This window comes from Urocampus carinirostris, chromosome 6, assembly GCF_059441175.1.
Source record: "Urocampus carinirostris isolate Australia breed hairy pipefish chromosome 6, RoL_Ucar_1.0, whole genome shotgun sequence".
Lineage (NCBI taxonomy): Eukaryota > Metazoa > Chordata > Actinopteri > Syngnathiformes > Syngnathidae > Urocampus > Urocampus carinirostris.
The window spans coordinates 22,825,524-22,849,792 of record NC_142354.1 but is presented as its reverse complement, the minus strand read 5'-3'; the positions used below and the strand labels follow the sequence as shown (position 1 = coordinate 22,849,792).

General features: G+C 39.7%; 1 protein-coding gene and 21 non-coding genes across 23 annotated transcripts in view; 1 reads left to right on the top strand and 21 right to left on the bottom strand.

Annotated features, from left to right (window-relative positions):
• Window positions 1-22,817, top strand: part of slc25a20 (solute carrier family 25 member 20) — a 31,870-nt gene extending 9,053 nt beyond the window's left edge. Inside the window, exons 8-18 of one of the 2 annotated variants that reach the window (XM_088338330.1) lie at window positions 3,290-3,292; window positions 3,416-3,648; window positions 3,718-3,753; window positions 4,803-4,942; window positions 5,242-5,348; window positions 14,646-14,799; window positions 14,868-14,969; window positions 19,367-19,441; window positions 19,505-19,570; window positions 19,637-19,769; window positions 22,602-22,817. In XM_088338330.1, the coding sequence (XP_088194456.1) occupies window positions 3,290-3,292; window positions 3,416-3,648; window positions 3,718-3,753; window positions 4,803-4,942; window positions 5,242-5,348; window positions 14,646-14,799; window positions 14,868-14,969; window positions 19,367-19,441; window positions 19,505-19,570; window positions 19,637-19,769; window positions 22,602-22,726 (1,174 nt within the window). In that variant the 3' untranslated portion in view covers window positions 22,727-22,817. Of the gene's footprint in view, window positions 1-1,066; window positions 3,198-3,289; window positions 3,293-3,415; window positions 3,649-3,717; window positions 3,754-4,802; window positions 4,943-5,241; window positions 5,349-14,645; window positions 14,800-14,867; window positions 14,970-19,366; window positions 19,442-19,504; window positions 19,571-19,636; window positions 19,770-22,601 lie in introns of those variants that run through there. The other variant, XM_088338329.1, reaches the window with a different exon arrangement.
• trnaq-uug (transfer RNA glutamine (anticodon UUG)) lies at window positions 6,892-6,963 on the bottom strand. Its single transcript has one exon. It is a non-coding gene; the product is annotated as a tRNA-Gln (tRNA).
• trnaq-uug (transfer RNA glutamine (anticodon UUG)) lies at window positions 7,526-7,597 on the bottom strand. Its single transcript has one exon. It is a non-coding gene; the product is annotated as a tRNA-Gln (tRNA).
• trnaq-cug (transfer RNA glutamine (anticodon CUG)) lies at window positions 9,124-9,195 on the bottom strand. Its single transcript has one exon. It is a non-coding gene; the product is annotated as a tRNA-Gln (tRNA).
• trnaq-uug (transfer RNA glutamine (anticodon UUG)) lies at window positions 9,286-9,357 on the bottom strand. The gene has a single exon. It is a non-coding gene; the product is annotated as a tRNA-Gln (tRNA).
• On the bottom strand, window positions 9,448-9,519 carry trnaq-cug (transfer RNA glutamine (anticodon CUG)). Its single transcript has one exon. It is a non-coding gene; the product is annotated as a tRNA-Gln (tRNA).
• On the bottom strand, window positions 9,765-9,836 carry trnaq-cug (transfer RNA glutamine (anticodon CUG)). The gene has a single exon. It is a non-coding gene; the product is annotated as a tRNA-Gln (tRNA).
• trnaq-uug (transfer RNA glutamine (anticodon UUG)) lies at window positions 9,927-9,998 on the bottom strand. Its single transcript has one exon. It is a non-coding gene; the product is annotated as a tRNA-Gln (tRNA).
• Window positions 10,089-10,160, bottom strand: trnaq-cug (transfer RNA glutamine (anticodon CUG)). The gene has a single exon. It is a non-coding gene; the product is annotated as a tRNA-Gln (tRNA).
• Window positions 10,406-10,477, bottom strand: trnaq-cug (transfer RNA glutamine (anticodon CUG)). Its single transcript has one exon. It is a non-coding gene; the product is annotated as a tRNA-Gln (tRNA).
• trnaq-cug (transfer RNA glutamine (anticodon CUG)) lies at window positions 10,913-10,984 on the bottom strand. The gene has a single exon. It is a non-coding gene; the product is annotated as a tRNA-Gln (tRNA).
• Window positions 11,075-11,146, bottom strand: trnaq-cug (transfer RNA glutamine (anticodon CUG)). Its single transcript has one exon. It is a non-coding gene; the product is annotated as a tRNA-Gln (tRNA).
• On the bottom strand, window positions 11,392-11,463 carry trnaq-cug (transfer RNA glutamine (anticodon CUG)). Its single transcript has one exon. It is a non-coding gene; the product is annotated as a tRNA-Gln (tRNA).
• Window positions 11,554-11,625, bottom strand: trnaq-uug (transfer RNA glutamine (anticodon UUG)). The gene has a single exon. It is a non-coding gene; the product is annotated as a tRNA-Gln (tRNA).
• Window positions 11,716-11,787, bottom strand: trnaq-cug (transfer RNA glutamine (anticodon CUG)). The gene has a single exon. It is a non-coding gene; the product is annotated as a tRNA-Gln (tRNA).
• trnaq-cug (transfer RNA glutamine (anticodon CUG)) lies at window positions 12,033-12,104 on the bottom strand. Its single transcript has one exon. It is a non-coding gene; the product is annotated as a tRNA-Gln (tRNA).
• On the bottom strand, window positions 12,195-12,266 carry trnaq-cug (transfer RNA glutamine (anticodon CUG)). Its single transcript has one exon. It is a non-coding gene; the product is annotated as a tRNA-Gln (tRNA).
• trnaq-cug (transfer RNA glutamine (anticodon CUG)) lies at window positions 12,357-12,428 on the bottom strand. Its single transcript has one exon. It is a non-coding gene; the product is annotated as a tRNA-Gln (tRNA).
• Window positions 12,519-12,590, bottom strand: trnaq-cug (transfer RNA glutamine (anticodon CUG)). The gene has a single exon. It is a non-coding gene; the product is annotated as a tRNA-Gln (tRNA).
• On the bottom strand, window positions 12,681-12,752 carry trnaq-cug (transfer RNA glutamine (anticodon CUG)). Its single transcript has one exon. It is a non-coding gene; the product is annotated as a tRNA-Gln (tRNA).
• On the bottom strand, window positions 12,843-12,914 carry trnaq-cug (transfer RNA glutamine (anticodon CUG)). Its single transcript has one exon. It is a non-coding gene; the product is annotated as a tRNA-Gln (tRNA).
• trnaq-cug (transfer RNA glutamine (anticodon CUG)) lies at window positions 13,005-13,076 on the bottom strand. The gene has a single exon. It is a non-coding gene; the product is annotated as a tRNA-Gln (tRNA).
• Window positions 22,818-24,269: the final 1,452 nt, after the last annotated feature.

Sequence of the window (24,269 nt, the reverse complement as noted above, 5' to 3'; positions counted from 1 at the left end):
GCATTTCCAATTTTATCCACTGTATTTTCCAGTACTTAAGGCGCGCGTTAAAATATCTGGTCATCAATTTGGGGGTTTTAGGTGTGACTTGTAGTCTGGGAATTACGGTAAATAAGTATGACTACATTCAAATATATGGATAATCATAAGCTTCATTAACTACGACTAAATAACTGAAAGAGAGATACATGACTGAAATGATGAAAACGTTGCAGCTGAAAACTGATACCATAATGACTATACAGACGCTCCCCTACTTACGACCATTCGACAAAACTGTAGATACGAACATTTTTTAACGGGACGTCGAAAAATATCCGGACATTGCTTTAAGTTAGATTTTGTATTGTGTGCATCTTTTTCCGAGTAAAGGAAAGTACTGTAGTGCTTATTTCTGCTGCCAACGTCGTGTGGCGCTGTGAGAGGTCACCCAGCATCCACCCCAAAGAAGAAATCCACTTCTTCTTCCTTGTTCATGTGTAATAATTCTATACTGTATCTCCAGCGCTAAGAACTTTGAGACTTTTGTCGTTTAATATCTCGTGCATCCATTCATTATGGTTGGTGTAAAGAAGAGGCGAGCCGTTTCTTTTGAAATGAAAGTGGAATAAGAAAGCTTGATGCGGTTGAGAAAATGGCTGGATCGCTTTTTTTCGGCCACTCTCTAACATGTGGAGGAGGACCTCTTGAAGCGCTTATTCCAAAAGTAAGTTAAACCTTACTTCATTTACCTTTATAGAGCGTATTATTTTTTCAAAAGTTTATTTTTTAGTACAAAACAATACAGGTTATTTATACAAGCCTTAAACATACTTGTATAAACCTTGAACATACAAAATATAGCACCGAAGCAAATAACGAACACATTCAACTTCAAACGATCGTCCGGAACCTATCTCGTTCGTAAATAGGGCAGCGTCTGTATATTGAGTAACACATTTCAATATTAATTCAAATAAATTCAAAGCTTTTTTTTTTTTTTGCAAAAACGACATACGTCTGTGGCTTAGCATTGGAAGCGTACGCAAGATTGTTTTTTAATTTTTTCTTCCAATTGTCTCCTCAGGCTTGCTTCTTGGGATTTGAACTGGCAATGAAGTTCCTGAACTGGCTGGCACCCAACATGTGACGGGAACACTTTTAAGCAGTACACACACTAGTACTTTATCATTTGGACAAATTTCCACTTCTTTACTCTGTTTCATGTGGAAACTTGTGCTTTCGGGATTTGGAGCAAATCGTATTTCCTCAAATAGTGGTCACCGATTGTGAACATTTTTTTTCCTTTTGGGAAAACGAATAGCACGTTTAAGACACGGAGGTATAAAAGTAGTGAGAGGCTAAAAAAAATAGCGTATTTCGAGATTTTAAATTGCATAGTTATAGATTGACTGCAGCAGACTACAGTGTGAAACACTTTTTTAATTTTTTGCAAAACATTTGCTTCCGCATTAGGCTTAAATGGTCTCTTATGATGTCACCGTTGTTTTTAAATAGTGAAACTCGTCTATACTTTTTCCGCAGCTTTATGTAAGTTTCAGGGTTCAATGCGCCTCAAAAATGTAGCAGCTTATAGTCCTGAAAGTACTCCTGAAAATTTTAATCATGAACTTTTCTTGCTGTCAAGGAAGTTAGTGTACTGCTCTCATGTTTGCCTCCTTTTTTGTCAAGCTTTCTTTAATCAGAATCATTATTTAGTTTTAAAGGGAGATTGTGTATTATGTAGCGCCTCCTAGTGGTAAAAAAGCTTTAATCATTAAAAAATATATATAATCAATAATTCATGAACTCTCATTTAAATGAGTGTTTTTTTATTGTTAGTAGGTCAGGAAATGTGTATTTATTTTACATAACACGAAGTTCACTTAAAGGGAGCTGAGATGATTGCTGTTGTGAGAGTTTGGACACCATAATGAGAAGAAAATTGATGCAGTTTGGTCACTTTGAGTCCCCTTAGTTTTGTTCTCTGCCTTGTGCTTTGTAGCACTCGTATTCAGTTGCACTACGCAATACAGACACATAATGTGGTCAAATATTACCGTGTCCCTTTATGCTTCAGTATCACGTGACATATAAGTACATGTGTTTTAACACATGGATATAGATTATTTTAATCAAATATGACTTATTTAAGATTAAATAATAATGACTTGTAAAGAATGTTTTGGATTGTGTGGAAGTGTTGACCCGATTTCCTTTAACAGAAAAAGACAAGTGGATTTTTCTGGCCGCGTTTAAACTAGAGGACGCACATAAAACAGTGTAAACACGGTCTGAAGCAGGGGTGTCAAACAGGCTAAGGGATCGAATCCGGCCCGCGAGACAACGCTCGGAGAAGCGCTAGAGAAAAACGAGCTGCAGGTTGAAATATCTCCACTTGATGTTGCCAAAGCCAGGTGCCTCTCACAAAGACACTCGACTTGTATTACTTTCTCTCTCTCTGTCTCTCTCTTTTTCTCTTTCTTTGTTCCTCTTTGTCTCTTTCTCTCTTTTTGCCTTCTTTTGCTCTCTTCCTTTTCTCTTTTTTCTCCTTTTCTCTTTCTTTCTTGCTTTCCCATCCTCTTTCTCTCCTCTCTTACTCTCTTTTTATTTTTCTTTGGACTTCTTTCTCTCTCTTTCTTCCCCCATCTCTCGTTATTTATCTTTCTATTTGTTTCTTACATTCTCTCACTTTCTCTCTCTCCCTATTCTCTCTATCTCTTTCTCTCTTTCTTTGTTCCACCCTGTTTTTCTCTCCATCTCTTTCTCTTATTTCTTTCTCTCTGTTTTTCCTTCTCTCTAATCTACAAGTCCAGTCCCCGAGAAAATGTTCTATCGCGTGGCCCCCAGAGTCAAAATAAGTTTGACACCCCTGGTCTTAAATAGAGATTATCATAAAGAAAGTACTCTTTGCAGTCGAATGAACTACTACTCCACTATATGAGGAATTACAGTGCTCAGATATTCTCACTCCTGTTTTTAAATGTCCATTTAGATTTTTTTCTTTTCTTTTTAAGAGGCAGTGATGAAAGTGATCTGGACTTTTTGTGCCTTATGTCTCTGCCTTATGTGAACATATCAGGGAAAAGGTACATTTGTTTTTGTGTTGGGTCTTCACATCTCAGCAATACTGGTGTCTTAGTTGCACACATGGCTTCTAAAAAAGGACTTGAATGATGCTGTGGGGAAATGTATGAATTAAAAAAACTTGAATGTGATTTTTGTGCACTTCTTTTGTTTTTCGGTATGATGTGTCCACTGGACCACCGTTGATTAACAAGGATAAGTTTAGGTCAATATTTTCCTACAGGCTGTGTTCAATAATTAAATCAATAAAGTGAATGTGACAGATGGAGCAGGGAGGAGCGCGTCGACCGGACGGGCAAAGACGAGCTTTGAATTCAGCAACCGCAACGCACGGAAACTTGACAATGAGCAATTCTGAAATTCCGACGGGTCTAAAAGAGCTGCTCCATGGGTACACGGTGCAGGTTCTTCGCAACAGGCCGCCGGATTTGGTGGAATTCGCCGTACGGTACTTTACGCAAATTCTGGAGAACCAGAAAAACAATCAGCCGGTAAAGAAGCTTGGAAAAGGGGTAAGGTTTGCAGCCAACTGTGGTGAAAGTGTCCAGGATGATGAAGATATAGAGGAGGAAAAGCCTGCTAGTGAGTACTATTGATTTTGTAGTTCGGGTTCTTGTATTACAAATTAAATGTGTAATTATATCTCTGCAGAATGCACCATTGCTAAATCCAACCGCAGGGTTTCAGGTCTGGATTCTTATCATTTTTCATTCAGTCCCTCACTTCTGAGGTCAAAGTTGAAATCAGGCCATTTCTATCAGGGTTCGTACAGGTGCTAGAAATCCTTGAAAAGGCTTCAATTTTAATGATTTTTAAGTTTAGGACAATGCTTGCATTTTGGGTGAGGAGCTTGAAAATGCTTGAAATTATTAATAATATATATATATATATATATATATGTTTAAAGTGCGTAAAAATAACACTGACTGTGTCTCCATTCCTCTTCATTGAGTTGTCTTGAGAAGTGTTACTGCCCCCTACTGTTGTATCCAAAAGGTCAGGTTTATCCAACTAGTCATCGGAATTCTGGCTCTTTTTCATTAAAATATAAAATAAATCCCCAAAACAATTGTAAAATACAAAACATGATTAGCTTTTTACACACTGAGCAAAATTTACAGTCTGATCAACATCACAAAATCCTTTAAAGTGCTAAACAATCGAGTGTCAATCCAAAATAACTTAATGACTATAGATAGATAATAAAATCCCCCCAAAATAACTATTTAGAATACTATTTTAATCAATTTAGATATATTTTCTGAAAAACAGGTACAAAATATAAAAATAAATAGAAAGCGCTCTGCTTCGGAGCCATCGATATCATTAAAATGAATCAAAACTTTGCTCATTTTTCAGCTTTTTAAACACAGATTTTGCTTTTTTGTTTATTTTGTATCGAACTCCATTGTACCAAGCGTGATTGCCTTGAAGCAGAATGGCAGAATTCATGTCAGTTTATAGCAGCCCGAGCCCATTGACACAAAAAAGATTATAGATAATAGATAGGAACAGTGCAATATAGCACAAGTATGTACTAGCAGCAAGATTCAGCCCTGGATTTTTTTTTCCTTTGAAGGTACTTGAAAAAATTCGCCTTGAGAGTGCTTGAATTTGGCTATGAAAAAGGTGTACGAACCCTGTTCCATGAAATTTCCACGGTCTCCCTTTGCCTTTCCCCAAACACAACTGTTATTTTTTTAGTTTTAAACCTTTTCTTTTTCTTTTTTTTGTAGTTTGCGCCGAGGCGTACAACCCCGACGAGGACGAAGATGAGGACGCCGAGCCTCGGGTCGTGCACCCCAAAACGGACGAGCAACGACGCCGGCTGCAGGAGGCCTGCAAGGATATCTTAATTTTCAAGACGCTTGAGCAGGTACACACGCCTGTAAAATGACACACAAAGCGCATCCGTTCTTTCTTTTTCGTTTGTTTCTGTTCCACTGGTAGAATATGTTTGCTCATTTTGAGTATTATTCTTGTGATTTTTTTTTTCTAGAAGCAAATGATGATAATATAGTAACCTTTGCTAAACATAGCTTGAATTCCCAAATTACTGGTACAATACAATGAATGTAGACCGTAGTCTAATCCCTTCAAAATCCACATAAGGTTTCTAAAAACATAATCTGTGAAAATCTAAATCATTTTGCAAATGTTTGTCACGTCCTGTAGGAGCAGTTTGGTGAGGTTCTGGATGGAATGTTTGAGGTTCAGGTCAAACCTCAGGAGCACATCATTGACCAAGGAGATGATGGAGATAATTTCTATGTTGTAGAAAGGTGAGAACTATGATTAAATTGACAGTGAGTATTACTTAGCACCTCCTAGTAGTCAGAAATATGTGGACTATCATATAAACCAGGGATGTCCAACTCCGTTTGGCCCTGGGGTGGGATGCAGACTATCTCTTCTGAGGCAGGTCGGTCAGTAGATTAATATCAACCAGGGGTGTTCACGGGGGGGGATGTGGTGTCTACCCATGAGTCGACAAATACTTGTCTGTACTATGTCACTGAAATACGTCATGCCACATATCATTCAAAGCTTAAACTCTTGGGATTCAGGATATGAAGACTGTTTCAAAATGTACCCATCAGAGAAACATCTGAAACAAGATACCTAGCAACTAAATAGCACTAACCATTACACCATGGGACCAACGTAAACAGTTTTGGAGTACTCATTTTCTTTGCATAGCCATGGTGCCTCTGAGAGTTGAACTCAGATCACTGGATTCAAAGTCCAGAGTGCTACCATGGACCCTACGACGCATAGTTGGAGTACTGCTTTTCATTGCATAGGAGATAAATAGGAACATTTGCGTTTCCTGGAGCTGAATGCCAAATGCTAAATTGAACCTGGCCCCACTGACAGTTGGATGCAGATCACTAGATTCAAAGTCCACAATGCTAACCCTTACACCATGGAACCAATATATCTGATTTGGACTACTGCTTCTCATTGCATAGCAGATAAATAAGGATATTGGTTTATTCTCTGGCTAAAAGCCAAAAGAGGCATGGTTCCACTAAGAGTTGAACTCAGATCACTGGATTCAGAGTCCAGAATGCTAACCATTACACCATGGGACTTCAAGATTACACTGGGTGTACTGCTTTTCATTGCATAGCAGATAATTAGGAACATTGGTTTATTCTAAGGCTAAAAGCCAAGAGAAGCCTGGTTCCACTGAGAGTTGAACTCGGATCACTGGATTCAATGTCCAGAGTGCTAACCATTACGTCATGAGCCCTACATAAATTATCTGGGTGTACTGCTTTTCATTGCATAGCAGATAATTAGGAACATTGGTTTATTCTCTGGCTAAAAGCCAAGAGAAGCCTTGTTCCACTGAGAGTTGAACTCAGATCACTGGATTCAATGTACAGAGTGCTAACCATTACACCATGGGCGCTACATAAATTTTTTGGGTGTACTGATTTTCATTGCATAGCAGATAATTAGGAACATTGGTTTATTCTCTGGCTAAAAGAAGCATGGTCCCACTGAGAGTCGAAATCAGATCACTGGATTCAGAGCCCAGAGTGCTAACCATTACACCATGGCACCTATGTAATAATACTGGGTTTACTGCTTTTCATTGCATAGCAGATAAATAGGAACATTGGTTTATTCTCTGGCTAAAAGCCAAAAGAAGCCTGGTCCCACTGAGAGTTGAACTCAGATCATTGGATTCAGAGTCCAGAGTGCTAACCATTACACCATTGGACCTGAATTATTGTTTTGGGTGTACTGCTTTTCATTGCATAGCAGATAAATAGGAACATTGGTTTATTCTCTGGCTAAAAGCCAAAAGAAGCATGGTCCCACTGAGAGTTGATCTCAGATCACTGGATTCAAAGTCCAGAGTGCTAACCATTACACCATGGGACCTACACAGCTACATTGGGTGTACTGCTTTTTGTTGCATAGCAGATAAATATGAATATTGGTATATTCTTTGGCTAAAAGCCAAAAGAAGCATAGTACCACTGAGACTTGAACTCAGATCACTGGATTCAGAGTTCATAGCGCCAATCATTACACCATGGGACCTATAAAGTTATATTGGGTGTACTGCTTTTCATTGCATAGCAGATAAATGGGAACATTGGTTTATTCTCTGGCTAAAAGCCAAAAGATGCATGGTCCCACTGAGAGTTGAACTTAGATTACTGGATTCAGAGTCCAGAGTGCTAACCATTACGTCATGGGACCTGAATTATTATGTTGGGTGTACTGCTTTTCATTGCATAGCAGATAAATAGGAACATTGGTTTATTCTCTGGCTAAAAGCCAAAAGAAGCATGGTCCCACTGAGAGTTGAAGTCAGATCACTGGATTCAGAGCGGTAACCATTACACCATGGCACCTATGTAATAATACTGGGTTTACTGCTTTTCATTGCATAGCAGATAAATAGGAACATTGGTTTAATCTCTGGCTAAAAGGAGCATGGTCCCACTGAGAGTTGAACTCAGATCACTGGCTTCAAAGTCCAGAGTGCTAACCATTACACCATGGGACCTACACAGCTACATTGGGTGTACTGCTTTTCGTTGCATAGCAGATAAATATGAATATTGGTATATTCTTTGGCTAAAAGCCAAAAGAAGCATAGTCCCACTGAGACTTGAACTCAGATCACTGGATTCAGAGTTCAGAGCGCCAATCATTACACCATGGGACCTATAAAGTTATATTGGGTGAACTGCTTTTCATTGCATAGCAGATAAATGGGAACATTGGTTTATTCTCTGGCTAAAAGCCAAAAGATGCATGGTCCCACTGAGAGTTGAACTTAGATTACTGGATTCAGAGTCCAGAGTGCTAACCATTACGTCATGAGCCCTACATAAGTTTTCTGGGTGTACTGCTTTTCATTGCATAGCAGATAAATAGGAACATTGGTTTATTCTCTGGCTAAAAGCCAAAAGAAGCATGGTCCCACTGAGAGTTGAACTCAGATCACTGGATTCAGAGCGGTAACCATTACACCATGGCACCTATGTAATAATACTGGGTTTACTGCTTTTCATTGCATAGCAGATAAATAGGAACATTGGTTTATTCTCTGGCTAAAAGCCAAAAGTTGCATGGTTCCACTGAGAGTAGAACTCAGATCACTGGATTCAGAGTACAGAGTGCTAACCATTACACCATGGGACCTATGTTACTATGCTGGGTGTACTGCTTTTTATTGCATAGCAGATAAATAGGAACATTGGTTTATTCTAAGGCTAATAGCCAAAAGAACCCTGGTCCCACTGAGAGTTGAACTCAGATCACTGGATTCAGAGTCCAGAGTGCTAACCATTACGTCATGGGACCTGAATTATTATGTTGGGTGTACTGCTTTTCATTGCATAGCAGATAAATAGGAACATTGGTTTATTCTCTGGCTAAAAGCCAAAAGAAGCATGGTCCCACTGAGACTTGAACTCAGACCACTGGAATCAGAGTTCATAGCGCCAATCATTACACCATGGGACCTATAAAGTTATATTGGGTGTACTGCTTTTCATTGTATAGCAGATAAATGGGAACATTGGTTTATTCTCTGGCTAAAAGCCAAAAGATGCATGGTCCCACTGAGAGTTGAACTTAGATTACTGGATTCAGAGCGGTAACCATTACACCATGGCACCTATGTAATAATACTGGGTTTACTGCTTTTCATTGCATAGCAGATAAATAGGAACATTGGTTTATTCTCTGGCTAAAAGCCAAAAGGAGCATGGTCCCACTGAGAGTTGAACTCAGATCACTGGATTCAGAGTCCAGAGTGCTAATTATTACACCATGGCACCCATGTAAAAAAACTGGATTTACTGCTTTTCATCGCATAGCAGATAAATAGGAACATTGGATTATTCTGTGGCTAAAAGCCAAAAGAAGCATGGTCCCACTGAGAGTTGAACTCAGATCACTGGATTCAGAGCTGTGACCAAACACCATAGGACCTATGTAATTATGCTGGGTTTACTGCTCTTCATTGCATAGCAGATAAATAGGAACACTGGTTTATTCTCTGGCTAAAAGCCAGAAGGAGCATGGTCCCACTGAGAGTTGAACTCAGATCACTGGATTCAGAGTCCAGAGTGCTAACCATTACACCATGGGACCTATGTACTTATACTGGGTGTACTGCTTTTTATTGCATAGCAGATAAATAGGAACATTGGTTTATTCTAAGGCTAAAAGCCAAAAAAAGCCTGGTCCCACTGAGAGTTGAACTCAGATCACTGGATTCAAAGTCCAGAGTGCTAACCATTACACCATAGGACCTGAATTAATATGTTGGGTGTACTGCTTTTCATTGCACAGCAGATAAATAGGAACATTGGTTTATTCTCTGGCTAAAAGCCAAAAGAAGCATGGTCCCACTGAGAGTTGAACTCAGATCACTGGATTCAGAGTCCAGAGTGCTAACCATTACACCATGGGACCTATGTAATTATGCTGGGTGTACTGCTTTTTATTGCATAGCAGATAAATAGGAACATTGGTTTATTCTCTGGCTAAAAGCCAAAAGAAGCATGGTCCCACTGAGAGTTGAACTCAGATCACTGGATTCAGAGCGGTAACCATTACACCACAGATCCTATTTTATTATGCTGGGTTTACTGCTCTTCATTGCATAGCAGATAAATAGGAACACTGGTTTATTCTCTGGCTAAAAGCCAGAAGGAGCATGGTCCCACTGAGAGTTGAACTCAGATCACTGGATTCAGAGTCCAGAGTGCTAACCATTACACCATGGCACCTATGTAATAATACTGGGTGTACTGCTTTTTATTGCATAGCAGATAAATAGGAACATTGGTTTATTCTAAGGCTAAAAGCCAAAAAAAGCCTGGTCCCACTGAGAGTTGAACTCAGATCACTGGATTCAAAGTCCAGAGTGCTAACCATTACACCATAGGACCTGAATTAATATGTTGGGTGTACTGCTTTTCATTGCACAGCAGATAAATAGGAACATTGGTTTATTCTCTGGCTAAAAGCCAAAAGAAGCATGGTCCCACTGAGAGTTGAACTCAGATCACTGGATTCAGAGTCCAGAGTGCTAACCATTACACCATGGGACCTATGTAATTATGCTGGGTGTACTGCTTTTTATTGCATAGCAGATAAATAGGAACATTGGTTTATTCTCTGGCTAAAAGCCAAAAGAAGCATGGTCCCACTGAGAGTTGAACTCAGATCACTGGATTCAGAGCGGTAACCATTACACCACAGATCCTATTTTATTATGCTGGGTTTACTGCTCTTCATTGCATAGCAGATAAATAGGAACACTGGTTTATTCTCTGGCTAAAAGCCAGAAGGAGCATGGTCCCACTGAGAGTTGAACTCAGATCACTGGATTCAGAGTCCAGAGTGCTAACCATTACACCATGGGACCTATGTAATTATAATATATAATAATATAATAATATATTATGCTGGGTGTACTGCTTTTTATTGCATAGCAGATAAATAGGAACATTGGTTTATTCTAAGTCTAAAAGCCAAAAGAAGCATGGTCCCACTGAGAGTTGAACTCAGATCACTGGTTTCAGAGTCCAGAGTGCTAACCATTACACCATGGGACCTGAATTAATATGTTGGGTGTACTGCTTTTCATTGCATAGCAGATAAATAGGAACATTGGTTTATTCTCTGGCTAAAAGCAAAAAGAAGCATGGTCCCACTGAGAGTTGAACTCAGATCACTGGATTCAGAGCGGTAACCATTACACCACAGGACCTATGTTGTTATGCTGGGTCCACTGCTCTTCATTGCATAGCAGATAAATAGGAACACTAATTTATTCTCTGGCTAAAAGCCAGAAGGAGCATGGTCCCACTGAGAGTTGAACTCAGATCACTGGATTCAGAGTCCAGAGTGCTAACCATTACACCATGGGACCTATGTACTTATGCTGGGTGTACTGCTTTTTATTGCATAGCAGATAAATAGGAACATTGGTTTATTCTCTGGCTAAAAGCCAAAAGAAGCATGGTCCCACTGAGAGTTGAACTCAGATCACTGGATTCAGAGTCCAGAGTGCTAACCATTACACCATGGGACCTGAATTAATATTTTGGGTGTACTGCTTTTCATTGCATAGCAGATAAATAGGAACATTGGTTTATTCTCTGGCTAAAAGCCAAAAGAAGCATGGTCCCACTGAGAGTTGAACTCAGATCACTGGATTCAGAGCGGTAACCATTACACCACAGATCCTATTTTATTATGCTGGGTTTACTGCTCTTCATTGCATAGCAGATAAATAGGAACACTGGTTTATTCTCTGGCTAAAAGCCAGAAGGAGCGTGGTCCCACTGAGAGTTGAACTCAGATCACTGGATTCAGAGTCCAGAGTGCTAACCATTACACCATGGGACCTATGTACTTATGCTGGGTGTACTGCTTTTTATTGTATAGCAGATAAATAGGAACATTGGTTTATTCTCTGGCTAAAAGCCAAAAGAAGCATGGTCCCACTGAGAGTTGAACTCAGATCACTGGATTCAAAGTCCAGAGTGCTAACCATTACACCATAGGACCTGAATTAATATGTTGGGTGTACTGCTTTTCATTGCACAGCAGATAAATAGGAACATTGGTTTATTCTCTGGCTAAAAGCCAAAAGAAGCATGGTCCCACTGAGAGTTGAACTCAGATCACTGGATTCAGAGTCCAGAGTGCTAACCATTACACCATGGGACCTATGTAATTATGCTGGGTGTACTGCTTTTTATTGCATAGCAGACAAATAGGAACATTGGTTTATTCTCTGGCTAAAAGCCAAAAGAAGCATGGTCCCACTGAGAGTTGAACTCAGATCACTGGATTCAGAGCGGTAACCATTACACCACAGGACCTATGTTATTATGCTGGGTTTACTGCTCTTCATTGCATAGCAGATAAATAGGAACACTAATTTATTCTCTGGCTAAAAGCCAGAAGGAGCATGGTCCCACTGAGAGTTGAACTCAGATCACTGGATTCAGAGTCCAGAGTGCTAACCATTACACCATGGGACCTATGTACTTATGCTGGGTGTACTGCTTTTTATTGCATAGCAGATAAATAGGAACATTGGTTTATTCTAAGGCTAAAAGCCAAAGAAAGCCTGGTCCCACTGAGAGTTGAACTCAGATCACTGGATTCAGAGTCTAGAGTGCTAACCATTACACCATGGGACCTGAATTAATATTTTGGGTGTACTGCTTTTCATTGCATAGCAGATAAATAGGAACATTGGTTTATTCTCTGGCTAAAAGCCAAAGGAAGCATGGTCCCACTGAGAGTTGAACTCAGATCACTGGATTCAGAGTCCAGAGTGCTAACCATTACACCATGGGACCTATGTACTTATGCAGGGTGTACTGCTTTTTATTGCATAGCAGATAAATAGGAACATTGGTTTATTCTAAGGCTAAAAGCCAAAGAAAGCCTGGTCCCACTGAGAGTTGAACTCAGATCACTGGATTCAGAGTCTAGAGTGCTAACCATTACACCATGGGACCTGAATTAATATTTTGGGTGTACTGCTTTTCATTGCATAGCAGATAAATAGGAACATTGGTTTATTCTCTGGCTAAAAGCCAAAGGAAGCATGGTCCCACTGAGAGTTGAACTCAGATCACTGGATTCAGAGTCCAGAGTGCTAACCATTACACCATGGGACCTATGTACTTATGCTGGGTGTACTGCTTTTTATTGCATAGCAGATAAATAGGAACATTGGTTTATTCTAAGGCTAAAAGCCAAAGAAAGCCTGGTCCCACTGAGAGTTGAACTCAGATCACTGGATTCAGAGTCTAGAGTGCTAACCATTACACCATGGGACCTGAATTAATATTTTGGGTGTACTGCTTTTCATTGCATAGCAGATAAATAGGAACATTGGTTTATTCTCTGGCTAAAAGCCAAAGGAAGCATGGTCCCACTGAGAGTTGAACTCAGATCACTGGATTCAGAGTCCAGAGTGCTAACCATTACACCATGGGACCTATGTACTTATGCTGGGTGTACTGCTTTTTATTGCATAGCAGATAAATAGGAACATTGGTTTATTCTCTGGCTAAAAGCCAAAAGAAGCATGGTCCCACTGAGAGTTGATCTCAGATCACTGGATTTAGAGTCCAGAGTGCTAACCAATAAAACAAACATTGGACCTACATACCTCCTAATATGTCCCCTGGCCGTATTCAACTTCTTTGAAGGTCCGCAAAAATGGCTTCATTACATCAGTCCATAAGATCCAACCGTGTAAAATATTTACCCCAAAACACATGATAATGCATACAGATAAATAGAAATCCGCTTTAAATATTCTGCCTCATGGGATGTTGCTTCTTGTAATCCGTTCATTTCGCCTTCCATTTACAGTACATATAAACAGACTTGTACAATGATTCCCAATATGGTAGTTAGCCCTCCCCTTCCGATCGACACCTTTTCCATGATGAGGGTCTGTTCATGCTAGTTTTATTCATGCACATAGCGCAAAGTTACATTTAACTTACATATTCCACCTCTCTCATTGTTAAAGTTACTGCTCGGGCCTCCTGGCGGCCATTGGAAAAACTGCATCAGTTAGCCATATCATTGCCTCGGTGTCAAGGTTGAAAGCTTGTGACAATAGTTTGGAATTTACGGTAATAAGATTGAGAGAGTGGAAGATAGGCACACTTGGGATATGGAAAGGGACAAGGAAAAAAGGTTGCCTAAACTGGTTTTAGGGAAGCTTTTGGGGAAACAGTTGGTAAAATGGCGCAGGTATTCAAACCAGACTGATATTTCCTGGATCACATGATTTCTTAATCTGATCAACTAACCAATTAAGATGTTTCAGCTCGCTTCTGGATCAGGAAGTAGAACCGGTCTGCAGAAATGGGTCTGGAAAAATGTAGGAAAAAGCCGACCACAAACCGAGAACAGTTAGTCTCAAGAAGAAAAAATAATCCCTTTTTCTGGGGAGAAGATTGCAGGTAGCGATCTCGGAGTACCATGGGCGCGCTGGGAACAGAATTTCCTCGTTTGGTGACGAGATCAAACGAGAGGCGATGAAATGTTTCTGATTCTTGCAATCGACTTCTGGCAGTTACCGTCTCACTCTTAGATTTGGCCTAAAGAAAGTATGTTACCAGTATACAGACTAAAGAAAAACAAAGGAAGAGAAATGTTTTTGAGGAAATGAAAAAACACGTGCCCCAAAAATCATTTCTCTGACCCGAAACAGAAAACTGAGCGCAAAGTTAAAAGGACCTCCTCACTTTCTTAGTTACTCACTTAAGACGTTCTTCCAGTCATTTTCTGGTATATTATCCTTTTAGTTTTATTATTTTGGTTATTTTTTGCTGTTTTTCCTCCCTTCATTTTCTTTTTGTGTGATGTGTACTTTTTTTTACAAATTTTTGATACTTTCACATACTTTTCAGTTCATTTTAAAAAATGACTTTTTTGGGGGGCTCCTTTCAATTTTTTTGGGCTCATGTTCCAGGCACTTATTTCGGGGGTAATTTCAGTTTTTCTTTGGAGTTTGAGAACCCTGCTTCAGATAACGTTTCTTTCCTCAGGGGCGTTTACGAAATCATGGTGGAAAAAGACGGCACGAGCATTTGCGTGGGCAAATACGACAACAAGGGAAGTTTCGGCGAGCTGGCTCTCATGTACAACACGCCGCGAGCCGCTACCATCGTTGCCACTCAGGAAGGATCCTTGTGGGGCCTGGTAGGCCACCAAAAGCCGTGCTAAGGTTTGCAAAACATAAACGGGGTCCCAATTTTGCGCTCTTGCAGGATCGAGCCACCTTCCATAGGCTCATCGTGAAAAACAACGCCAAGAAGAGGAGGACTTATGAGGCCTTTGTGGAATGTGTTCCTCTTTTAAAGTCCCTGGAGGTCAGTACATGAAAAACAAGCTGTTTCTGAGTGATAGTGTCCATGCTTCCATCAGCGGCACCGGTTATCGTCAGTAGGGTCGCGGGGGTGCTAGATACCATCCCAGCTATCTTCGAGCAGTGGACACTCAGAACTGGTTGCCAGCCAGTCGCAGGGCACACATATAGACAGACCACTCACTCGCTGATTCAAACTGAAAGATTTTATACATTTGACTATAAAGGATTTTATACGATTGACTACAAATTACATTTAATGCAAAAGATATTCACTGACTGGGCTGTAGTTCAAAGTCAGGGCACCCTGGTGGAATATGTTGTTTACAGGAACGGTGGGAACGGGACGTAAGGCTAATAAGATAATCAGCACATCCAGACGCAGAAAGGCCTTGATGACGTAGAAACGCTCGGTGTTGTTTTGAGTATTCCAGACATCGCAACGACCAGGGGGGGGGCTTCCTTGGCACGCCCATGGGAGGAGTCGGCACGTCATTATGTGGGGAGAAAATGGTGAATGGGAGAGAGCTAAAGGACTTCAGAAGAGGGTTTCCCAGAGACTCCAACGACACTAATTCGGCCGTTTTCGATGGAGTACAATTAGTTAAATTGTTAATGAAATTAAATCTGCCCCCGTGTGAAAATGTCGGCTTTCTTGTTCATCTTTTCCCTCAAGAAATGAGTGCGCATAAATTGTTGGGTGAGTGTAGGTTGTGTTGGTTAATGGAGTCAGATAACTAATTTGAACAATTTGGTAAACAGTACATTTTGATAATTTAATCCCCAACAATTCCTAGGGACAATTTGGACCAGCCAGTTAACCCTTACATGCATGTTTTTAGAATGTGGGAGGAAACCAGAGTACCCACTCAGGCACGGGGAGAACATACAAACTTCACACGGGGAAGTTTGATCCCATGACCTCAGAACTGTGCCGCGGACGCGCTAACCACTGCCCTGCCATGGTGCCGCGATGGTGTCATAATTCTAAAATCATATTGAGATGAAATTGCAAAAGGGCTGCAACGCCCTGCTCATATCAACATAACTGTCAACCTGCGAGACACTGTGACCTTATTAATGGCTCAATTTTTCCTTACTGTAATATTTCGTTGCGCAATTTTAATAACAAAATTTCACATGTAAACAAATACTTTTAACAGGTTACAACATATTTCTTGCAATAATCAAATATGTTCTTGGGGGCCACACGATAGAACAACAATTCTCTCAGGGGCTGGACTAGTAGATTAGAGACAAAGAAAAAGAGAGAGAAAGAAATTAGAGAAAACGAAGAAAAGAAAAAGAGAGAGGGTGGCACAAAGACAACAACAAAGAGAGCGGGAGAGAATGGGAGAAATAAGTGATAAAAAGAGAAATAGGGAGGGAGGAAGAGAGAGTTAGAGAGAGAGTGTTAGAGATAACTCCAAAGAGAAATAGAGAGACGGAGAGAGAAAGAGAGAGAGAAATCCAAAGACAAATAGAGAGAAAGAGCTGGAGAGTAGGGGAGAACAAAATCCAAAGAGAAACAGAGAGAGAGATGGAGAGAAGGAGAGAAAGAAATCCAAAGAGAAATAAAGAGAAAGAGAGACAGAGTGAAGGGGAGAAAGAAATCCAAAGATAAATAGAGAGAAAGAGAGACGGAGAGAAGGGGGGATAGAGAGAAGGAGAGAGCAAGAGAGAGAAAAGTAAAAAAGGAAGAGAGCTAAAGAAGGTAAAATGACACAGAGAAAGAGACAATGAAAGAGAAAAAGAGAGAGAGAGAGAGAGAGAGAGAGAGTGAAAGAGAGAGGGATAGCGGGTGAGAGAAAAGGGAGGAAGAAAAAGAAAGAGGGGGGGTAAAGAAATATAAGTACAGCGTTTAAGAGAGGCACCTGGCTTTGGCAATATCAAGAGGAAATAATTCAACCTGCAGCTCGTTTTTCTCTCGCACTTCCTTCAGCGTTGTCCCGCGTTTAGTTGATAGCATGCCCCATCATAATTTATTTTCACCTGCAAATAAGAAACTAGAGTGTCCTCTAGCATGCTTTTTCTGTACTCAGTGTTTATCTTTCTAACAAGTGAAATTTCTGCACTGCTGTGAGGCAGGCATAGTAAAACAGCAAACAGTCTGTGCAGCCTTTGTGTCCCAATATTGGTTTTGGCTTTCAAGACCTCCCAATATAAATCTGTTTCCATGTCACATTGATCTGATTTATCAGACATTTGCAGGACTTCCTACTCCTCTCTCAACTTTTCGAGATCAATGTCACTATGCAGGAGAGGAACAACATCAATAAAAATGATGTTGATGAGGGTTTTTAATAACCTGAATATACAGTTGTATTTTGTTTTTGAAGTAAAACTGCTATGCACTTGAGCGGTCTCAGGTTTTTCAGCATTCATTTCAATGTATTATAAGTGTAAATGTTTACACGATTTGTCTCAAACTGAAAGCCAATTGCTGGCCTTATTAATGATTGCTATTCCCTTATTAAGTGATAATAAACCTTACAAACACAACGTGCTACCTATTTACTCAGAGCGAGACAGACTATGCAGAATAAGAACAGATCATTTGTGTTAACAGGTTTATTTCATTTATCAATCTAGAATGATGGCGCATCACCCGCGTTAAGACGCAAAACTCTTTGGGTGGCATTTCCCTTTTTTGGCAGAGTCATTGGCACATAAGAATGAAAAACCTAAAGAGCAAGACTGAATCCAGATGGAGACTTAAGAAAATGCAGAGTCAGCTAAACCAAATGTGCTGAGTCGACTTTTTCAGGTTTTTTTCTTTGCATACATTTCAACCCTTCTAACTGTCTTCAAGACATTAAAATTGTTGTTCTGGCCTGGAAGATGGGAATGTCTTTCTGAAGAAACTGCTGATTCAGCAAAACCAAAAGTGCCTAGTCGACTTTTTTGGAGAATTTCTTTTGCATACAGGTCAACCCTTCTAACTGTCTACAAAACATTGTATTGAATTTGAATGTTGTTCTGGCCTGGAAGATGTGAATGTCTTTCTTGAGAAACTGCTGATTCAGCAAAACCAAAAAGCGCTGAGTCGAATTTTTGGGGGTATTTGTTTTGCTTACAGGTCAACCCCTCTAACTGTCTACAAGAAATTGTATTGAAATTGAATGTTGTTCTGGCCTGGAAGATGTGGATGTCTTTCTAGAGAAACTGCTGATTCAGCAAAACCAATCGTGCTGAGTCATCTTTGGGGGCATTTTCACTTCTAGAGTGAACTACCTGATTGCTTGTAAAAGATTTATATCATGGCCAAACACTTTCTGGCCTACAAGTGAAATGTCTTTTTGGGGGAACTACTTAGTCAGCAAAACCAAAAATGCCAAGTCAGCTTTTTTGGGCAGTTTTTACATCCGTGGTAACATACCTGACTGTGTTAAAGATGGTTTTGATATTCAATGCCGTTATGCGGTGTCTGAAATTCATGAGGAAGAGTTACTGGACACCAAGGGCAGACAACTCTGAAAAGTTGCCTGCCCAGCCATAAAGTTGCCTGCCCCATTTTTCATAACTTGAAACACAATAAGACAATTAATCACAATTTTTAAAAAAGAAGTATTAAGGATTGATAACCAGAATATATAACAGAACAGCACTTTAAAACTAAGTTTATTATAAATCTCCTTATAAGATTCATTGCATGTATATGACATCGCTGTTTTCCATCTGCCATTAGTATGTACCTGTATTTATTAATCTTCATTCGTGCAATGTTTGTGTTGCGTCGTTTGCTAAAAGCCACGTGAACTCCTCTTTCCACGATGCTTTTAATGTACCTGTACGTTTTGTAGCGTCATCAATTTTGATAGCTTCTTTTGAATCTTTCTTCTTGGGCGGAGGTTTTGGCTAGATCCCTAACCACTTCTCCATTTTTCCTGTATTCTCTGTGCGTCTACTTTTGAAAATGACATGCAAATGAATGACCTTATAACGCACGGGAAAGTCCGGAAGCACAAAGTTATTTGACGCGGGTTCTGATCGGCTGCAGAGTATGCAAATTGGCAAACGAACCGAAATTCCGAAATTTCCAAACCGAACAAATATTTCGAAATTGGAATAAAGCAAACGTTTGATTTGAAAAAAAAAACAAACAAAAAAAAACATTAAAAAAAAAAAAAAAAATTATTGAAAAAGTTTTTGGCCACCGGACGGAGACATTTTGTAAGTTGTACAAACGTCATTTCAGATACAGTACTGGTTATTGTATGCTTCCAGAGACCGAGACGATCCGAATTAGAGCTGAATTAGGCAAAACGAGATCGGTCTAACAAAAAACTTGTTTTTTTTTTCCTGTTAAACAAAAATATAGTGTACCACTATTCGAAATTATCAAATAATGTATAAGGGCAAATGTTTAGAAGTTGACAGGTATGCTCATGTGCTTGCCAGCTTTCAGAAAGGATGAAGATAGTGGATGTTCTCGGCGCACGATGCTTCAAAGACGGAGAGCGTATTATAGCGCAGGTAAGTGATACGATCGGCGATATTTCTCAAGTTTTCGAGGAATTGAAGGTTTTGATGCCACAGGGAGACACTGCAGACTGTTTCTACATCGTCGAATCGGGACAAGCGAGGATCATGATCAAAAGCAAAGTAAGGCTGACCGAGCTTCCGTCGCCGATTCGTACGATCCTCCTCCGTTTTTGTGTCCGATTCCAGACAAAAGCAGGCCCTCAGGACGAAGTGGAAGTGGCCCGTTGCTCCCTGGGACAATATTTTGGAGAACTGGCGCTTGTCACCAACAAACCCCGCGCAGCGTCTGTTTATGCGCTCGGAGAAACCAAATGTTTAGGTAATTGTTACCTGCTACACACGAGACATTTTGACATTAAAAACCAGTAGATGTTACTATTTCTACGCGCAGAACACTATCCATCTTTAGAATATCTAAAAACAAAAACCTGCACTTGTTTAAAACGGGAAGTGGCAAACCTTTATCTAAAACCGAAATCTAACGCAATCTTAGGAGCGATTTATTCACGTACAAAGACTTGGTCAAAATAAATCAGCTGTAGACTCAATTTCTAGTCTCCAGTCAGGATTTCTTCTTGATTCTTGCACTTTCAAGGCCAAATTCAAGCACTGTAAGGACTTTCAAAGCCAATTTTCCAATTCCTCTAGTACCATCCATCCATTATCTGCGTCACTTATCCTCAGTATGGTCACGGGGGTGCTGGAGCCCATCCCAGCTATCTTCAGGCAGCGGGCAGGGGACACCCTGAACCGGTTGCCAGCCAGTTGCAGACAACTACCTCGCTCAATCACACCTAGGGACAATTTGGTCACACCAATTAACTTGAAGTGCATGTTTTGGGAATTTTGAAGGAGCCCAGAGGAAGCCCACACAAGCACAGGGAGAACATGCAAACTCCGCACAAGAAGGCTGGTAGCTTGATTTGATCCCATGACCTCAGAACTGTACCACGGACATAATAACCACCGTGCCGACACCTCTAGTACCCTTAAATGAAAGAAAATTGTGTATTTTGCAAACAAACAAATATATCTGCAATTTTTGTACGTGATTTTTAATCTTTCGTGTGCATTTATTAAGCTATTATGAGGTTTTGGATCTTGAGTAAATTGTAAATATTGTTGTGGATCTGAACAAATTTGTAAATACTTTTCAGACAAATCTCTCCGTATATAGGTGTTGGGTGAAATTGACAGTAATATGTAGCTTACATTTTTAGTTGCAGGAAGTTCTTCTCATTAATTTACCCCAGGGAAACGTTACATTCATTTTTTTGCATCGCTCTTAATAAATATCCATGATATTTAATCTTTGCACCGATCCACATTACATAGGGCCCTGTTTGGGTGAAGCATGCACATGACCTCTTGGAAGCAACCCGTAGGGGGCAATAACACTTCATCGAACAATGTCATACAGACTAATGCCAGCTTCCGTTAATCACGAGGGAAGGAATGCATTGGCAAAGCCACCAGATTCACAACAGTTTTAAGAAGATCTGTTGTGAAACATGGCAACAATATCAAGCATTTTCAAGCACTTCACCCAAAATCCAAGCACTTTCCAATCCTTAACATTAAAGTTCAAGCATTTTCAGGGGGGGCGAGTATCTGGTTTTTGTTGTTTGGCTTTCAAGGGGAAAAACGCGGTATGCTGCTACTCATAATATTTTCCAGTTATGAAGTTGAAAACTGATTTTTTTTTTTTAATCGTCCAATTTTAAGGCAAAATTAACCTTAATTTATTTAAAATAATTTGTACTCTGTAAAAAGTGTTGCCTTGTAGCCAATTCATTTTGCTCATTTAAAGAATCGATTGTTGCGTATTTTCATGTTTGACCACAAGGAGAACCGTACTTAGTCTTGTCACGTGTGCTATTGCCTGTATTTAAAGGGACATTGCGTACTATTTATCGCCTCCTGATGGTAAAAACAACTAAATTCATTTAAAAAAAAAAACAATATCCATTTTAAGAAAAAAGAAAAAAGAAAAAATACATAACCCATTTTAGAAATGTGCATTATTAAAGGTTGAACGCGCAATCTGAAAACTGCAATCAAGACTTTAAGCCAGAAGATGGCATCAGAGTAACACATTATTTGCGTGCAAGTGCATGGCATAGCTTGTACACGCTCAAATACTCTTTTTTCACATTTTCAGGGGTTTGTTCCGCCCAGGCCTGATAGAAGTAAGAAATGGAAAATAAAACAATGTCTCTTTGAACATTTTGGAACAAAAATCGAATAATTTATGTGCGCTTTATAATTGTGAAAATACGGTAACTTGTTCTCCCAAATACAATCAACGCTTCACCCTTTAACGTTCTCATGGTGTCCTCTACTACGGCTGCCTTTCAACAAGAACATTTTGGAACGAAATCAAACACTTTTATGTGCACCTTATAATTGTTTAAATACAGTAAACGGTTTCGTCCAAATACGAGCAACGCTTCACCCTTTAACGTTCTCATGGTGTCCTCTACTTTGTCCACCTTGCATCAACACACACACACACTTTGGAACAAAATGTAGTACTTTTATGTGCGCTTTATAATTGTGAATATACGGTAACTTGTTCTTTCAAATACCATCAACGCCCAACACTTTCCCCTTTGACATTCTCATGGTGTCCTTTACTACGTCTGCCTTACGCCAACATTTTGGAACTAAATCGAATACTTTTATGCACGCCTTATAATCATGGAATTGGGTAACTTTTTCTTCCAAATACTGTACAATCAATGCCAAACACTTTTCCTTTTAACATTCTCATGGTGTCCTCTACTACGTCTGCCTTACATCAACACGTTTTGGAACAAAATTAAATACTTTAATTAGTGGTGAAAATACGGTCACTTGTTTTTCTGTTAAATAAAAACAATCTTTAAAAACAATGCAATTTATTTTTAATAAGTACGGTAGTAATCGTAAGGATTACTTGTATGACTAGCAATACACTTTAAATCAGTATATATATTTTAAATAATCTTATCCAATTTTCAGATATTTTCTTGCACCTTAAGAATCAAACTGTTCAATTCCTTGTGGTTCAAAAGACAAATGATGAAGAACCTATCCTATATTTCCAATAGTATTGTATCAGGATCTAGTACTGTATTCATTTTCAAATGCAAAATTTTGTTTGTTGCAGTAATCGACATCCGGGCTTTTGAGCGTTTGTTGGGCCCTTGTAAGGAAATCATGAAGAGGAACATTTCCCAGTACGAAGAACAGCTGGTGGCATTGTTTGGTTCTAGCATGGATTTAAAACATTAACCTGCGCAAAGGCTCTTCTCCCTTCATTTTTAGAACCATGTTTATTCCTCCTAATAAACTATGTATTCTCTACTGTGCGACAATAAAAATATTTTCCTTAGAAAAATGAGTGTTTCATTGAACTGTTTCAAGTAGATTTGGGATTATTGATTTAGTGTATAACATGCACCCAATCCTGTTCTCACCAGAAAATGGGATAACATTTGGTTTCACCTTTACTCTGCTTTAACTTTTGGGGTTGAATACAATGGGAATTGAACCCGGTCTGCAGGGATGGGAACACCGAATTCTAGTGGTAGATTCCAACTGAATTTTCTCTCATCACAGTATTTATGGTCACAGTACCAGAGAACAATGTTTACATTGTGCATTTCACATATTACAATGACAAATTCTATTTCTCCATTTTATTCTAAACCAGGGGGGGGTCAAACTCAGTTTAGGGAAAGATAAAAAAGAGGCAGAGGAAAAGAGGGACAGATGAGAACAATTCGGGGGGTGTAAGCAAAAGAGCAAGCAATAAAGAAAGAGGGGGACGGCGAGAGCAAGAGAAATAGGTATAGAAAAAAACAGCAAAAGATGTAGAAAATTAGGGACAGAAAATAGATAAAGAGATAGAAAGAGGCAAAAGAATATTTAAAGATGATGCTCATTTTTTTTTCTCTTGCGCTTCTCACCATTATATCGCAGGTCAGATTAAAGCTGTTGGCAGACCTGATCCTGCCAATGGGCCGCATGTTTTGACACCCTTGTTCTAAGCATTATGACAAATGCATTCTCATTGTAACATGTGAAATGCACAATGAAAGTAAGGTTCTTCTCTGGTACTGTGACTAAATAGTATGAATGAGATAAAACCCCAACGCCTTTTTCTATGACATCAATATCACTGGTGATCCAGTGGGTAAGAATTCAGCACTCACTGCCGCCACCTGGGTTCGGAGTTCTGCAGTAAGCTTGGTATTAACGTTCTTCTCTGGTACTGTGACTAAATAGAAATGAGATAAAAACCCAATGCCTTTTTGAAAAACATCTATATCACTGGTGAACCAGTGGTTAAGAGTTCGGCACTCAACTGGTGCAACGCAGGTTCAAGTTCTGCAGTGAAATCTGGTATTGTAACCTTCTCTAGTACAGTGACTAAATAGTGTGAGATCAAAATCACTGGCAATCCACTGGTTAAGAGTTTGACGCTCTCCCTGCAACCACACGGATCAGAGTCCTGCAGTAAAACCTGGTATTTTAATGTTCTTCTCTGGTACCGTGACTAAGTATTGTGAATGAGATAAAACCCCAATGCCGTCTAAATCACTGGTGTGGTTAGGAGTTCTGCACTCTCGCTGCTGCGACCTGGGTTTGAGTTCTACAGTAAAATCTTGGTATTTTAATCTTCTTCTCTGGTACCATGACTAAAAAGTGTAAATGAGATGAATACCCAATGCCTAGCTGTATGACCCCTATATCACTGGTGATCCAGTGGTTAAGAGTTCTGCGTGCACTACCTGGGTTTGAGTACCACGGTAAAACCATGTGTTTAGCGTGC